This window comes from Limulus polyphemus, unplaced genomic scaffold (genome assembly GCF_000517525.1).
Source record: "Limulus polyphemus unplaced genomic scaffold, Limulus_polyphemus-2.1.2 Scaffold1864, whole genome shotgun sequence".
In the NCBI taxonomy this organism is placed as follows: Eukaryota; Metazoa; Arthropoda; class Merostomata; order Xiphosura; family Limulidae; genus Limulus; species Limulus polyphemus.
Genome location: NW_013667474.1, coordinates 182,785 through 200,850, shown reverse-complemented (window position 1 = coordinate 200,850; position 18,066 = coordinate 182,785). Strand labels below are relative to the sequence as shown.

The 18,066-nt window shown below is 35.3% G+C and overlaps 1 protein-coding gene across 1 annotated transcript in view; it reads left to right on the top strand.

The window, feature by feature from the left end:
* LOC106465192 (phosphofurin acidic cluster sorting protein 1-like) overlaps positions 1–18,066 on the top strand; it is a 112,121-nt gene that overhangs the window by 11,968 nt on the left and 82,087 nt on the right. The window contains exons 2-4 of the mRNA XM_022393045.1: positions 1,041–1,167; positions 10,826–10,913; positions 17,144–17,233. Coding sequence (XP_022248753.1) covers positions 1,055–1,167; positions 10,826–10,913; positions 17,144–17,233 — 291 coding nt within the window. The 5' untranslated portion in view covers positions 1,041–1,054. The remainder of the gene's footprint in view (positions 1–1,040; positions 1,168–10,825; positions 10,914–17,143; positions 17,234–18,066) is intronic.

Below are 18,066 nucleotides of genomic sequence, written 5' to 3'. Positions count from 1 at the left end.
CTAATTTTTGACAGAAAGTGGTGAATCTAGTCCATGAGCACTTGAATTGAGAAAGTTTACAGTATCCTATAGTAAAAACAGCTGGTAATGCATTCAAAGCCAATAGGCTTAACATTTGTGTTTACCATGGAGAAACTAAGAAAAATATAGAAAAAAATGTGCAGTTTGTTATTTTTGTTTTATTGTTACCTCCATTGAGCAACCACTTGGGCTCAAAATTTCTAACTATGCTTCTGGCAAAAGTGGATTGCACAGGCTTGATGTTGCGAGTCTAGCCATGCTGGCCCATATTCTAATAACCTTGGCAACCAATCAAGCTGTAGTCTCAGTATCCCCATTTCCTAATATCTAGTGTGGGTATGTCATGCAGCTGAAGTGGAGTTTACAAACTAGCATGGGTCTGGCAAGTGAAACAATGTTAACTACAATTACAGTAAGCTTCTGTACTTGGGAACTTGCAGTATAAATAACTAAAAGGCATGAATTTTATATATTGAATGTATCGATACTTGACAGTAAGACTGCAAATCTTTTCTTCTAAATATTTATTACATTCACAATTTTTAATAGTATCTTGTAAATTTTAGTATAAAAATTGCAACTATAACCTACTATTTGTTAGTTTGCTGGCTTTAATTTTGAGCCTTGATGCATTATAGTAATTGAACATTAGCATCACTTGTTTTGCAGTATTTTTTTTCTCTCCTTAAATTAAACTAAGTACACTTGTGTACTTTGTAATTTGATTGGGTATAGTTACTCTGTACACACATTGCAAGACAAGAAATAAATTGTGAAAGTATTAACAGCTGAGCATTGTGTATACTGTAGTAAATTATATTCAAATCCTCATACTGTGGATTTTAAGTGGACCAGGTACATGTAAATTAATGTAACCAAGTAAAAATCAAATCCAGGTACACATAGAAAGATAATTTTAAAATATTTGTAATTAGCTATTTTAGTTATCTACCTGTCTGTGTCTATAGATTTGAGAATGTCCAAAGGGTTTAGTGCTGTATAATATGTATGTTTTTCAGATTAAGACATAAAAATGATGACAGACAAATCCAACAAACAACCTTCTAATGTATGGATGAAGCCAGTTCCAATGAAACTGTTTGCTGCTTGGGAAGTTGACAAGACCCCACCATACTGTATTCCAAGGTAAATACCGAAAATACTATATCATAGTTGAAAATATATTGCATCAGTTAAACAAAAGTGCAGGTAATTATCATGGGACCTAGATAATTAACTACTAAAAGTTCTTCATAAACAAAACCAATGTTAATTCCTGCCTATTCTGGAATTTCCGTTGATGTCTTGTAGATCTGATGGAGCCTGTTTTCTATAGCAGAAATGATACTTAAAACTTGATAAAACAGAGTAGGTAATTAACATCAAATTGTTAAATTAGTAAGACTCGAATCCTATACTGTAAGTATATGTGTTTACCCTTTTCAACCTAAAATTAAATTGCATTAGGTATTTATTGTTAAAATCTTCAATCATTGAATTAATGCCCTATTAACAAGTTCATTAAAGTTGAAAAACTTGTTTTATTTGGTCAGTCAGCTTGGAAACATTTAGAAAGTAAATAAGAATAATGTGAAAAATATTCAAACACCAGCTTACATTAGGCATCAAGCCCATGTCTAACCACTTAAGATTGTTCAAAACAGCAGTTCTCAGCTGGTCATAGTATGGTTATCAAGCTTTTAGTTTGTATCACCATCATTTCCACCTAAAATAGTTCAAAATGGTAGTTCTCAAGTGGTCATGGTGTGGGTATCTAGGTTTTAGCTAGTAATTGCCATGATTACTATATAACATTGTTCAAAAGGGGCAATTATTAACTGAATGTGGTGTTGGTATCTTGGTTTTAATTAGTTGCCACTATTCCACCTAATATTCTTCAAAAGAGTAATTATTAACTGAACATGGTGTGGGTATCTAGGTTTTAGTTAATAATCACTATGATTGCCACCTAACATTATTCAAAATAGCAATTCTCAAATGGACATGGTGTGGGTATTTAAGTTTTTGTTATTAATCACTGTGGTTACCATCTAACATTGTTCAAAACTGCTGATTCATATTATCTTCATTACATCTATGAAAATCCTCACATTCACAGTTCTGATATGATATCTAACCTCCTCTTACAAAATAGCTTTTCTTGACTAGCACTGCCCTCTATCTTCACAAATTTTTAACTCCCACCACTAGCCTTTCACCTCTCACTTCTGCATATCCACATGCAAATGATCATGCAGAAGTTCTCCACCAATAGGAGAATGACACCACTCCTATCATAGGCACCACCTTCTGCACTCATTAATCACTTTTTGATTGGCAGTAGTACTGTACAACTTGCTAGTTCCAAAACATACTTACATCTGCTGACACTTATAGGTATTACTTGACTGCCAGGGTTTCGTTTTTGCCCATCTAAGCATTGGTCTGTTTTTTTCTTACTTGCTCCAGTCTTTTATACCCCACTCAATTGCTTTTGGCAATATTTGTCTGCTGATACTCTCTACCTGCATCAATGCACCCTCTATCCTGGTACTGTATATAAGTGCCTCATTCAGATAATTTTATAACATTTTCTCGACAAAGCATCTCTCTCTATTGAGACTGTCAGTGCTCTTATTCATCGTGAGATAGCGACATATATTTGGATCTGTAGTGGTCCTCCAGGTGGCTCTGAGGCTGCAATTGAGGGCAATCTTTGACATTTTGGAGAGACTTTAGATTTATATTTTCCTGTGTCTTCTTTTAGTCTGTTGGATTTTCAGCTCCTCTGTGGGACAGTGGTATATTTATGGACTCGCAGCACTGGGTCTGGGGTTTGATTCCCTAGGGTGGACACAGCAGATGGCCCGAAGTTGCTTTGCTCTAACAAAATAACTTGCTTTCCCTCACAACATTCTGTTCCAGTTAAACGAAAAGGTGGCCACTTTGGGATAAGCTGCATTTGATTTGTTTTTCTTCTGTTGGTTCTTCGAGTGTGTGATGTTTTGGGCTTTCCAGGTTGCTTTTGAGCCTGCAACTTCCTTGATGGCTGACAGGTTTGGGAGCAAAATTTTGTTTATTTTTTCTCCATTGATTGACATTGTGGTTCATTCTGGAAGTTATGTGAAGCGACAGTTAGGCCTTATCTGACACGTTGTCAGTACTTCATGATTTAGTCTACCACTACCAGGTGGAGGCATTTTTTTCCAACTCTCAAATAATGCTTCTGCTCCTTGAATTTCAGGGTTCTGTTGGATTGGCTCTTATTTTGCACCTCTAATTGGTGGGATGGCCTGTCATTGGATCACCCAACTACTGGCAATTTGGTTTTCAGTACCTCATCTTTAGGCCTTGACAATAGATTCTTTCTGTCTGGACATTATGGGATTATCACTCTAAACGTTCTATTCACTTCATATGTTACCCAGGTTACAAAATATGATTTGTTTCAATCCATTGTCTGATCCTCTTGATAGCACTTGATTGGATACCTAACCCTGATTTGTGCTTCTATGGTCCCTTCTGTTGTGTCCAATTCTTCCCTTTATTTTTAGGCTCTCACTGTGGATCTGATCTGGTACACCCAGCTATCCAGAAGCTTGAGCTTCTGGCACAGAGGTTATGCTGTCTTTCACATGGCATTGGGATTTAATTACTAAGGTTGGCATATATCTGTCTTAGTTTCTACTTCGTCCAAAAGGCACTTTTATCAACAGCAATAACATGCATATCAGTGATGTTGTATTGAGAGGAGATTGAACCTTTTTTCAATCAATGGTGTCAACTATAACTCGTTTTTTTTACTTAGCTCTTTGACAGAGCTTTTTGCATCTTCCACAATCGCCTTGTTGAATACTGTTCGATTATCATGACTACATATTTTTTGATTCCCCAGTGTTATCCATATTCCTCATCATTTTGGGTCATTGGTCCCAAATGACCATTCCAGTTACCTACCAGGTATGTTTAGGTCATCTGATGGTTTTTGCCTACCCACTGTAGCTATCTTAACCATTTCTGCTAGATTCTTCAGAGGGGTGAATATTTTTATTTCTAACTTTAAGAGCCCCTTACCTAGTTTTCACAGGATCTAACTCTGTGGGGAGTGTTGCCCAGACAGGTGGGATTTTTATCAAACCAATTCCACACTAGCAACTACTATTTCACTATAACAGCCTCTATAGCAATAGGGTGTTCCATAAGACCACCTAGGAGCTCACCTGGTGGTATTACCATACTATGCTGGACTGCCACTCATGGACTATCATGAGTAAAGTGAAAGGGGATCCTGCACATCCCTGCTGATCATTGGATTGAATAAATCAGGGTCGGTTTGCTTTTAAAAATTTAAGGAACTTGGTTCAGCTACTGCACTGTTTCCAGAACATTGTTTCTCAGAACTCCCCAATGCACATACCCCCACCCCACCAGATTCTATTAGTGGAGCTAGTGTGTCCTTAACATACCTGGTTTCCAGTTACTGGGGTGGTGGACAGAGGCTTTTCCTCCAGAGTGTTAGAGTGAATTCCTCCACTTTCAGAGAAGAGGGCAAAGTTGGGGTCCTCCTACCCAGATTCCTATATGTTTTTTTTTCCCAGATGTAAGTAGGAGCAGCACCAGCCTATGCAGGAGCCTACTCATAACGCTGATTTAGATTTAATGCTCAGCTATCCAGTTGAGGTGTACATGGACCTTCTTTTTGATCAATATTGGTTCAGTACATTGTTCATGGAAGGAGGTTCACTATCTCCTCATAATTTGGAACATGAAGTGGTCCCATCCTGGATCTATGGTTGAGCACAGTTGTTCCACATCCTTTCCATAATTCCAGTTGGGGAGTGAGGATGAATGTTCATAATGTTCCTTTGGTTAAGTACAGCATACATGATCCTGTCATTCTGAGCCTTTCGAGCTGTTTCAAATGGAGGAGAGGGTTTGTCTTCTTCAGTATTGCTTACTTTCTTGTCGTCATTCTGGTGGTTTGGAATGCATCACTGTATAGCTACAGGTTGGGATTCAATCAATAGTATACATCTATATATGTAACATTGCAGTCCAATTTCCCTAACCATCAGTTTGGGATATAGGTACCAAGACCGCTTAATTCCAACCCTGAATAGTGGAACCTCAACTGTCTGGTTGAGGCTGGCCTATAGTAATGATCACTCATGTACAATTCAAGCCTTGGAACTAAGTTCAGGGTGAAGAGCATACCTGTTCTGGAGGTAATGCAGTTCCCTCACTCTGGTACAATCTTATCTTGGTACATTCATGATCTATGCAGATGCTTTCTGTATGGATAATGCCCTCACTGGCCCTTCCACCTTCTCAGTGTGGGATTCTAGCTATAAGTGTCAGTGGAGGTAAGTATGTTTTTGGAAGTTAAAATTTGCCTAAATTGAAAATGTATTTCCAATAATACTTACCTCCGCTGACACTCTTTCACCCTTCCTCCATACTAAGAGCCAGTGTTAGAGACTGGGATGGTGTCAGTCTCGAAAAAGTGCTAAAACTATCTGAATGAGGTGCTTATATACAGTACCAGGATAGAGGGCACATTGACATAGGTGGAGAGTATCACCAGACAAATATTGCTAAGTGCAATTGAGTGGGGTATAAAAGACTGGAGCAAGCAAGAAAAAATCAGACCAATGCTTAGATGGGCAAAGAAGAAACCTTGGTGGTCGAGTAATAGCTATAAGTGTCCGTACAGATAAGTATTATTGGAAATACATTTTCAATTTAGGAAAATATTAACTTTTTGTTTTTGGATTTATCAATGTTTTCAGTTATACTACTGACTTCATTTTTTTCTGAACTATTTATCAAAATTCCTGCATTTGGATATTGTGCCATGGCTTTTTTTTTCTTCTTCTTCAAATTTTTCTCACTTTTCATGGTCTTATTTTTTCTTTTCATCTTGTAAATTAAGAATGGAGACTATTTCATTTAATAAATGTTAGTTTGATATACAAGTTGTTTGGGTTTTCAGCTAAAAAAAACATTAATTTCTTGATGACTTAATAGACAGAAATACAGTGCACTGCAACAACCAAAACCATGCGGCATCTGGAAGTGTACATCAATTCTGCAGTATGAAGTGCTAAACACCAGCAACACCTGTAGAATGCCACCACCCTACACTCAACTAAGTGGTATGATTCATCACTCAGGAGGACAGACCTCCATAGTCCACCACCCAAGCAGCTAGGGACTGGTAAGTGGTAAGGACTCTCATATTCCAGTAGAAGAAATGGGGATGCATTGGAGAGTCCAGAGGACTGCATGACCAGAGACAGTGCAAGGGGTGACTGTGAAACCCTATTTGAAAAAGCAGAGCTACTATGTCAACGAAGTCGATCAACCCAAACCAGGTGACATCTGGAATTGTACATCAGGTGTGCAGTAGGAAGAGACTCAACACCAAGGAGCCACAGAGATAAGCAGCAATCTCTGTCTGCTTTACTCATGTTAGTCCATGAGTGTACAGTCTGGGACAAACATATTTACGAAGCACAATACCACTAGAGAGAACTACTAGCAGTCCTATGGAACACTCCATTTCTACAGTGTATATAACCCAAACCTGTGATGGAATTATTTAATTATAGAAAACAAAAAATATTGAGACACACAACCAACACCTAGTGGCATGTGCAACTGTACATCAAGTATGCTACAATGTAATTGACAACTATTATGGTTGCACCACTTGCCAAAAAGTGTGACAAACGAGTAATTAATTTTGAACTCCTTAATCAACAGTGAACTGTCAATGTAGAGATCTATAGTGGAACATTTAAATCAAACTCTTCATCAGAAAAGATGGAAAAGCATCATCAATGTACATCATGTATACAAGTTAAATGAACCACCTAAACATCATATTAGTGTAGCCTATATAATGTGTAAAGTTTAGTATACTCCAATCCATTATAGTGATGGTACATGATGAGGCACACATATGGCATGTAATGCTGTTTGAATACAAGAAGGAAAACAACACCTCTGTAGCCACAAATAATATCGTAAAAGTTTATGAACATGTTTTGAATATTCATAAGTGTCAACAATTTAAAACTATGGTGGCCAACATGTTGGAATTGATATTGATGCTCTGAAGATGCTTGTTGAGCCTAACCCAAGGCAACACACTCATGAAATGGCCCTGAAATTGCACGTCTCTCATTAAACAATATGTAAACATCTAAGGAATATGGGAAAACTCCATAAAGAAAGTGTTTGGGTGCCTCACAAACTCTCCGAGGATCATCGTTTCCAACATGTGAATGTTGGTTCGTCTTTTCTGGTGTGTAATGCTTGTGAACCACTTTTGAACAGCATTGTCACCAGTGATGAAAAATGGATTCTTTATGCGAATATTAAATGCCAAAAACAATGGCTCAGTCCTAGACAAAAATACTTCGACCCCAAAACGTTTTTTGGGGGGTGGTTAATGAAAGTGTTCCAAAATGTGACATTAATTTCTTGACGACCTAATATATATCTGACTTATCTTTCTATGGCATGATGTCCTTCCTACCACGGAACTGATGATCAATTTCAGATGCCACCAGGTTGTAGTTGAAGCACTCTGCCATGTCATAAATATCTATCTATATCATTGTAGCTTTATCTTGGTCTGATATATTCCTCCTTCCTACTGTTTTCTGTATGTATATTTCCGGTGGGTCCGTTGTTGGTTGGAGATGGTCCAGCTCAGTAAGTCCTCACATGTATGCTTCCTGGTTTTTCATCCTCCTACTGCAGACTGGATGACAAATGCCCACTGCCACCAGGTTTTGGATTGGAGATGCACCCTAGATTTACAGTCCCTCTTCCTATCATCAGCTGGATATCAATTCCCAGCAGATCTGGTGTTGGTTGTAGCTGGACACAGCATGTTTTCCCACTTGTACATGACCTTATATCTTCCTCCTATTGCAGACCAGAAGTGCTATCTCCATTGCCATCAGTTTTGGACTGGAGATGTTATCCTGTTGGGGATTTCCACATTCCTACTGTCTGTTGGATGTTGTTTCTCGGTGAATCAGGTGTTAGTTGGGTTGGAAGTGCATGCAAGTGGCAATTGATTTTGGTATGGAAGCTCGTCTTCCCTATCAATTCCTATTTCAAGGTGAAGAGGTAGGGGTTCCTCTACCTATTTCGGATCTGATGTACCATTTCAAATACCGCCTGGTTTTGGTTGAAGTTGAACTACCACTACGGTCTATTGGGCCCTAGCCACTTAACACCCAGAAGTCCTATTGCTCGATCATACATATTCAAGGATTCCTTCATGTTTCTGCCTTTTATGTCATAAAAAGAGTGAAGAGTATACCTGGATTAGATGTGGTGCCGTCTCCCACTGAGGTGTGATTCCACACCTCCTGGTCTCTTTTGGGTGCTTCCTAAAGGATCATATTTTTATCAGCACTCTACCAGTACAGTGTAAGATTTTAGCTATTTTGTGAGAAGAGGTAAGATATTGTAACAGAAGTTAGCATCTTCCTACAGTGAAAATTTATTTCCAATAGATACCTCCTCTCACATTTTGAACCCAGCCTCCCCACTTCCAGTGATATATGATGTAGGTCTTCTGACCAATCTCAAGGTGATTAATGAGTGCAAACAGGATGGTGCTGCATGTGATAGGAGTAGTGTCATGCTCCTTGTTGGAGAGCTGGTGCATGATCATTTGCATGTGGATAAACAGAAGTGGGAGGCAGAAGGGTAGTGCCATGTGTTGAAAATTTGTGCCAATAGAGGGCAGTTTTGGTTGAGAAAAAATATTATCTCAAAGTGATTAATGAGTGCAAACAGGATGGTGCTGCATGTGATAGGAGTAGTGTCATGCTCCTTGTTGGAGAGCTGTTGCATGATCATTTGCATGTAGATAAACAGAAGCGGGAGGCAGAAGGGTAGTGCCATGTGTTGAAAATTTGTGCCGATAGAGGGCAGTTCTGGTTGAGAAAAAATATTTTGTGAGAGGAGGTAAGTATCTATTGGAAAGGAATTTTCAGTGTAGGAAAATGCTAACTTTAATAAATTTGCAGCCATCTTCAATCTCCCTGAAGCAATATTAGATTACACCTACGATTTGTGAAAATTTGCTTGGATGAGTCAGAGATGTGGATGCTTCTAGCAGTGTTGGCTGCTCAATAAAATAAATGGTACATTCTTAGCTTTTTCAAGTGTGATTGGCTGGTTTCAACAAAACAATCTCATGAAAGCTCTCAATCTCCAAATAAGATTGGCACAATTCTCTAATAGCTATAGCAGGCAATGTGTTTACAAATAATTTTGATTCAGCATATGGCAACAAAGCATTTCTGATTATTTTCAACAAAAGTAATTCAGAGTAAGACATCCAAAGATTTTTGAATGTTTGATATTTTGTAGGAATTGTCAGAAAATCTAGAAAAAGTATTGCATTAAATGTGGTTGATTCATAGTATGTCTTGGGTTATAATATGATGTAGATTTTTTTTAATATTATTATTGAACATCTGTAGGAAAGCTACTTACTGAAATATTTATATTGTGCCTTGGCTACTCTAATTTGGGTGAGTTTCCTGTATTAGCTAGCTAAAGCTGAGTGTTAAGGTATGTTGCCGAATGTGAGTTTATAGGTTTTTCACATTACAGTTATCTGAAAAAACAACAACATAGATACGACTAATTTGGAACCCAACTTTGGCTTACTAAGCCTGTTAAGTCCAACTATAAGGCAAATGGAACTTTAAAAATTAAAAGTTTTGAGGCTTTTAATGAAAATTATACTCCTTGTTTAGTGATGAAAAACAATGTTTGGACTGAATTGATTTTTTGATGATTATAGATAGACTTGATAATATCAATAAAGTTTATAAATAAAAGTTGGTCCCATGTAAACACTGATATTTAGTTATGTTAAGTGTCTTTTTTTCCTAATTTTGTCTTTCATGTGAAATGTGAAAGTTGCTTTATCCTCACCATAGAAACATGTTATAATAACCACTGCCATGTTTTTGAAAGGTAATAAAAGTTGATTGCTTAGGTTTAGATTTTCTTTCTTGATTATGTTGTATACTGTTGTCCAGGGCACATAGATGGCTTTTGCAACTGACCTTTGTGTTTATGGAATCTCACCTGTTACAAGATGCCTCACTTTGCTTACCATGGCTGTGGTGTGACTTGTTCCAGATCTTTTTCTGGGTGGTGCTGGTGCCCCAAGTTGATATATATGTTCATTTGTTTTCAAATGCCTTTAAGTACAAAAGATATTTCCCATTCTGGTAATTCTAAATCCCTGATCTGAACACATATCTATGATCTTAATATGTAAATATATTATATTAGATAGAACCATCATATACCCTTCTCAAAAGTGATCAGTTTCAGTGGTATTGCACTATCTATAAGATGCCAAACAATATTAAAGTGTAGTTCTGGTACATTCCATGTCATTGTGACTATATAGGCTGTAATTGTCATGACTTGCTTATCCCCATATTCATAATTGTTTTAACTTTATTTACTCACTCATTTGTAATAGTGGAAAATAGGATGGAGTGTCATATACCAGGTATGTGGTGTTTGTATGATATCTCTTTTCTCCTTTTGAGATAGGTATGAAGTTCGAGAATTAGTATTTTAAGACAGAAAGATGTTTTGTTTCTTCATACACTAACTTTTTTTAAGGTGTTGTCTATTACACAATATTGCACTCAAAGCTCCATTAATAAATTAAGGGTTTTGTAAGGGTAATCTAAAACCTTTTTTATGAAATTTTATTGTGTATATTCATTTCTTGTTTTTATAGATTATGCACTCTTACACTTACAAGACTGGTTCTTCTAAAGTCATTAAGTGCTGAAGTTAACTCCTTAGCAATTGCAGTGAAAATGCAGGTGTGTATTAAGTGTATCATAATTGTGATTTTTAAACTATTCAGTTGTTCAGACAATTATTTTTAGTATGTACGTTTGGCTGGTTTATGTCATAAAGAATGAATATTGTTTATACAAATATGTTTAAAACCTCAAATCTTGAACTTAAATTTTGTAGAATAAATTTGTGAGCTTGTAAGTATCTTAAATCCACAACTGTTAAAAGTTTTAAAACAAAAACACTATCTCTGTCGTACTGTGAAATAAAGTTTACTAGCTGTCCATTAATCTCTGTACATCTGTTTTTGTTTTCAAATGTTGGTTAAAACAGCCTTTCTTACTAAGTGCATTGTAAAATTAACAGGCAAATATGTTTGCTTCATTAGTTTTTTCTATGCAAACTGCTGGTATTCACTTAATTTAACAAACAAACTTTTGTTTGCTAAATACTGTTGTGGACACAAGCACAGAGTATCTGATATAAGTAAAACGTAAAGAAGAAACTGTCTTGCTATATGACAAACAGCTATAGAGCTACAAATAAATAGATATATATATTCTGTAGTATATAATGAGGATTGAAAATAAGTGCTGTATGAAACAAGAAATTTTATAGTTTTCATATTTTGAAACAGTATAGGTCATTCTAGTTTGGAAAATGTATAATTGTGCAAAGCTGTTGCAAGCGACTCTATTTTTGTAATAAATTCATAGAAATTGATTTCTTTTTGAAGTATTTTAACCTTTTCTATGTGAAATAAATTTAAATAGAGAAGTAGAGCTTCCTTTACAAGAAGAATCTTGTAAAGGAAGTGCATCAATTACATCTGTTGAACTTTATAATGCTATCCTACCAGCATCATTTTGAATAGTTTTGATTCTACTTTTTCTATTAACTAAACATGATTAATTGATTTGTAATTTTTTTGTGCACTATATTGTTGACTTGTTAGTGAATTATGGGGAAAATTTAATTTAAAAGTTTATTGGTCTTCAGCTAGATCCTAGAAATATGAATGGATATAATGCACAGGTAACATTTAAGTTAAGACAAATATCATCAAATATAAGGTAGACTTAACTGGCAACAAACTTGTAATAAAAATTGAATGAGTAGGTAAAGAAGATGAAATTTATTTGCAATTATTTGTTGGCCACTAAATTTTTATCTTGAAGTTAAATGACTAAAACTTTAGTTATTGTCTACTTTTTTACAAAGTCTATTTGACCCACTTTTTTCTGTGTTGTAAACTTTTTGTGACATTTCTTTAACTCCTGTTTCAATGAAACTTTCTGAGTAGTTTTATTTTATTATTTGTTCAATATCAGATCATAGTTTGTTGGTAAGTGACACAGATGGAGTGTTACCAAAGGAAACTGGTTTTTATATATATATTAGCTTTTTAAATTCAATACTCTTTTGCACATACTATTCATGCAATTTATATTGGTGACCCACCCTAATAAATTTGACCCTATTATATAAATTACTAGCTGGGATAATTTTTTTTTAACATAATAAACTTTCAAACGTGCAATAAAAATATATAAAGGTACCTCATGTCATCCTGTATCACTGTGCCAAGGAACAAATGAATGAATACACACACACACACACACACACACACACACACACACACACACACACACACACACACACACACACACACACATTGTTGATGTGTATTTATATAAATATAGTTTTCTCACTAGCATTGTTGTGTATTTTTCATGTATGATCCTACATAAAGTATTCTATTACATGTTATGAAAAAAAAAAACTCCTAGGGATCCTAGACCTTTGTATTTGATAATTCCAATAGTCTTTATACAAGTCTTAATTGTGATATTTAAATAAGGTAGACTTACCTCTGAAATACTAAAAGCCTTTTCCTAGTTATGTTGCTCTCACTTCATCAACAGTCATGTAATTTTTAGATCTGAATGTCCTTAATACAATACAGAGCATACATCAACTTACCCACAAATCTCCTCTCTTTTATTTTCCACGTGACTTATTACATCTTGTTTTGAAGCTTTATTCATTAAATCTTCCTATGTTGTGCAGAAAAATTTCCATTCCTTATTATTTACTTTTATTGACCAATGTAATTGGACAATTAATGCTAAGTCTTTGGTGTCTCTGGTGTGTAGCAGGATCTTATGTTTCTCAATCAGGAAAAATTCATAAGCAGGAGCTATTTATGATCTGGCTTAATGCATTACTTCTGTTCATCATCCTACTTTTAGATGTACAGTTAGTAACAGTAGTCCTCTTGCAATATTTGCACTTTTCTCTACTACTTCTCACCTTCCACTTTTCTTTCCATTCACTCCTTTGGAGTTGTGGCACATAGAAGCAAGAGTAGTGGGTTTTCTTGACCAAGCCAATTATTTTCTTCCTTTTCAAGCAGTATAAGATTCTTTGTTTATCTTCAGGATCCTTATGCTTAGTAGATTTTTCAGTTCAGAATTTTTTTATCCAATAATTTTGTCATCCTACTCCAGTTTCTTTTTGTTATTTCATCTGATCCAGTATGTATTAAAACTTTGTATCAGGAATATTTGAAACTTTTACAGAAAGGGGTTACTGTGCACCTTGCTTCTTTAGGTTTTTCTCTCTTTTTAATACCAAAAATGAAGTCAAGAGAATCGGTAATAAACCTTTCACATCTCAGTCATTATCTGGACATTCAAGATGGAAAAACATGAGGTTTATGGGAATTTCTTTTTTATAGTTTATAAATGGTGAAAGTGGATCTCAGATATGTTTATTTATGTATATAGATTCATCTGTCTTCTTGACATTTTCTTTGAGTTTATTATATGGGAGTGATTTATCAGTTTATGGCTCTACCTTTTAGTTTGGCTTCAGTTCACTACATCAACAAATGTGTAGTCGAAGCCTTTGTTGGTTTTCTACAAGAATTCAAAATTGATTTTTAACATCACATTAGAGGATTGACTTATTTTTGCTCAATTGTCACTTCATTTATTAACTCACTCATGATTAACCATTCAATTAGTTTTTTTTTTGTGGGATGAATTGTTCATGAGTGCAGATCCTAAGTTGTACATACTCAGTATTTGGTGTATCTGGAATTTTGGAAACACCTTTTGAAGAACCCTTCACCTATCTCTTCTGACCCTGCAATCTTGGAAGTTTTGGATTCTTTTACCTCTTTCTCTTCTACTCCATCAGACAAAGACATCTTCTTTGGGAATGATGACTACACTTTATCAGGCAATCACCTTGGGTTGTGCCCAATGGGACATCCTCAGTGGGATTTTGCTTTTCAGTTATATTTTTCTTCAGACTTGTTCTTTCTGAGGATTTCATTCTATCCTACTACTCTCAATTACCTTAAAGGTTAGCTCATTTGAGAGTTTACTACTGTAGGTCCCCCTTTCCTTCATCCTCATCTACATATCTCTACAGATGCTTCTTTGAAGGGCTGAGGTACTGCATCAGGAAAGCATCATCCTTTGGGTTCCTGGTCTACCCAGGAATCAGTATCTTGCATCAATATTTAGGACCTATTGGCAGCCTTGAATATTCATCTTCCACAATGATGCTTGTCATCAACAGCTTCATAGTTGGATATTATGTAGTTCTTATTAGAGAAGTTGGATTCTCTTCTCAAATAGCCCTAATGTTACATCCTTGCAGACATTTAACCCTGGGCTAGTTTCTTGACTCTTTAGAAATTGTCTCTTGTCTTTTTTCCAACATGTTAATGGTTTGTCTCATTTTCTATTTTCTTATTTCATGATTGTGACATATCTGCTTCTATTGCAGGTATGGAGCTGCCCTATCTGCCACCTTTAGATGCCAATACATCAGAAGTCATTTTCCTCTCTTTTTACCCACTTTTTTCATGATTGTTTTTAAGTCTTTTGTGTACTTTGTGCTCATATCCCTAGACACTGTCATCAGTGAGACTTGAGTTTTATTTTATGATGCCTCACTTATCTTTTTGAATGTTTAGCAATTTGCTTATTATGATATCCATCTATTACTTGCTTCATGTAGGAGAAAATTTGACATTTATGCCCTAAATGCTATATCTTTTTTAATTTTTTTTTTTAAAGAAGACTTTATACTTTGATCCCGGTAGAACCTATCCGAGCAAAATTTGGGCTGCGAGAGAAGATAACCATTGTTTTTCAACAGTTGTGTTACCTATTCTGACTGACCCAGATTTTTGTTTCAAGTAATGTTTTCTATGTCCTATTGGAGCAGTTTTTTGCTGTATTACTTGAACTGAAAGTGTCAGAGGGTTCAAAATAGGTTATTTATTATACCTTACAGTGAATCTTGTTCCGTCCATACTAACAAATTGGTTTATGCAGTTTATTAATTTTTTATTGAGATGTTTCTGCACAATTTAAAAATGAATTTCAGGCAAATTCTTACCAAACTTGCCATTTTACAATGTCTTTGGCTTCCTGGTCCCAATACCCATTAGAGAACATCTTACAGGCTGACTGATGGATGAATCCAAATACATTTCTGCAGTTATATTTACATTACATTGCTGTCTCTTCATCTTCTGCCTGTGGTTATCCTCCAGTTTTGATGGATTCCCTAGCATTTGGGTTATTCTCAGTTAAAAGCTTGTTTACTATTTGTGCCCATACCTATGTTGTGTATAGTGATCCATATGTTTCTGTTATGGCCAACACTTTACACTTGAGACTTTTTTTTTAGGCTCTTATCTATACATTTGTCCTTATTATATATGCATAATTTATGGCCTCTTAGGAGATTCTGTATTTCTATGGATTCATTCACTCAGGGCTCTTGCATGTATTTTAAACCTTTGCATTTGTCCTTGATACAATTCCACCTACAGTGCTAATGCTCTATGAGAGGGTGATGCCCACTTGTAGTGAATAGAGGATGGTATCTTATGGTTAATAATGTCTCAACAAAAACCTTTCCCACCTCTGTGTGCATGTCATGGTGAGGCATTAGGGATAGACTAGGCTGCTCCCCCTGAGAACCTTTCACTTTGAGAGTAGGACATAGTATTCCTCCTACCTGTTTATACCACCACCTGTGCTTCCATTGCAGCTTCACAGTGATCAACCAGATCTTAACTGATCCCTTTTTTTCTGTCTATGGACTAAAGGGTGTCCATGGTAAAAAGAAAATGTTTTCTTTCTGTTTGTCCATAGGTCCAGTCTTTATAGAAAGCTGATCCACACCACTCATTCTTTCTTGAATTCAGTTCTTTCAATATCTCTAGTTCTGGATTCTTCTCCAACTCTGTTTAGCCACATTTTTGGTGTAGTCTAGGCTATTTTCTTCCTGCCTTATAACCTATATTTTTGTCAAATCTCCCTGGGCCCTACTTCTTTTCAGTGTGGTTCTACTAGCTGTTACTATTTCAGTGTTAAGTTGGCCTGATTTGAATTTCACATTTTTAGAATTAAAATGAATCTCAAGCAGGTACTAACTTATCTTTGAAGTACATTACCTCCCATCTTCTCACAACCAGATAAATGGTTTTTCCATCACAATTGCAATTTAGAAATATGAACTATAGCAAGAAAGCAAAGTTTATGTAAGATCCCCTGATGCATGCACAGTAATTTGCATGAAAGTTTCAAGAGTGAAGAATTATGGATAAGTTGATGTATGCTCTTCATTTCATAAAGGACGTGCAGAACTTTGAATCGCATAGTTGTTTACAGAATGAGAGAAACTTGGCAAGGAAAGGCTCTTAGCAACTAATTTTAATCCCAAAATTGTAAAATTTATACAATTTTTGTTTCAGTTTTTAGGTTCTTAATGTGTATGCAGTTGTTAGTTATCACATAATTTCGTAAGAGTTGTTACAAATAAAAACAACAACAAACAAAAACTATTCTATATTAAGTTGTACCGAGTTCAGGTGGCTTATTGTGAGTACATTTATCTAAAAAAAATGTTTAATTTCTCTGATGTGCTTAAAGCTGGCATAATAAATTTTTACTTAATGATTTACTGTATCATATTGGTTATTGTAAACAGGAGATTAAGTTTGGAATTTCCACTTTATTGATGCTATTTTTTTTAAAGATTTAAATTGTGAATATTTGGAATATTCAGTTTTTGCATGTATTTAACAGGAATAACATTAGACTGTGAAAATGTGTGTAAATGTGTATTTTTTCATTTATGTGTGATATTTTAAGCTTCTTTTGTGAGACATCAACTGTATCCAGTTTTGGTAGTGACTGTTATCATATATTTTAACTTTTAGAGCTCAAAGCGTACTCTACGGACAAATGAAATAATGATTCCCAGTACAGGACTACTGGACACAGAATTGGATCTAACATTTTCATTACAGGTTTGTTTGGTTTTGTTAATGTGTATTTAGATGATAGAAACATGATATATTTTTGTCTATGTGGATTATTTTTGATACTGGAAGGGAAAAGTAACAACACAATTTATTGTAAAAACTATAGATAAAAGTAACTTAGCTGTATATATAAAAGTATTTAATGTATATATAAATTATCTGCTAGTCATGTACTTTACAAACTTCTTACTCAGTCTCTTCATTTACCTCTTCCATACGGATTCGGGTGATGTGACTGACCTCATAACCACAAAGTAACCATCATCGTTTTCATACTGTAACTTTCAATATGTTTTATATATCTTCATGAAATTTGGCAAGCTTTCAGTTAATATTAAGTCTTTTGTGCACAAAAAATCAAATTTTTTAATGAAGTGCTTTTACTACTCATATGGAATCAAGAGTGTTGACTGCTCCGAGTGCAAAATGATTTTTGTATTAAGATTAAAAATACTTTTCTTCATCTAAAAAACTTTCAAATTTCATTTGTGTAGCCTTCAAAACCTTCTACATAAATATCAAATATTTTTTCTTTCAGTAAATCTTTATATTTTATGTTATTTTCTCTTTTTCAACGAAAGTCATCTTTTTCAACTAAGATATCTAGGAACAGTAAGTAACGACATAACTCGTCACCATTTCTAGACATCTTAGTTGAAAAAGATGACTTTCATTTTCTCACTGGTATATACAGAAAACCTACCTTTACAGGACAGGACACGATGGGATTCCTTCAGTCAAAAAAGTCACAAAACGAACCTTATTGCTACTCTAGTCCATTGGGCTCTAGTTATCTGTTCAAAATCTAAACTACATTT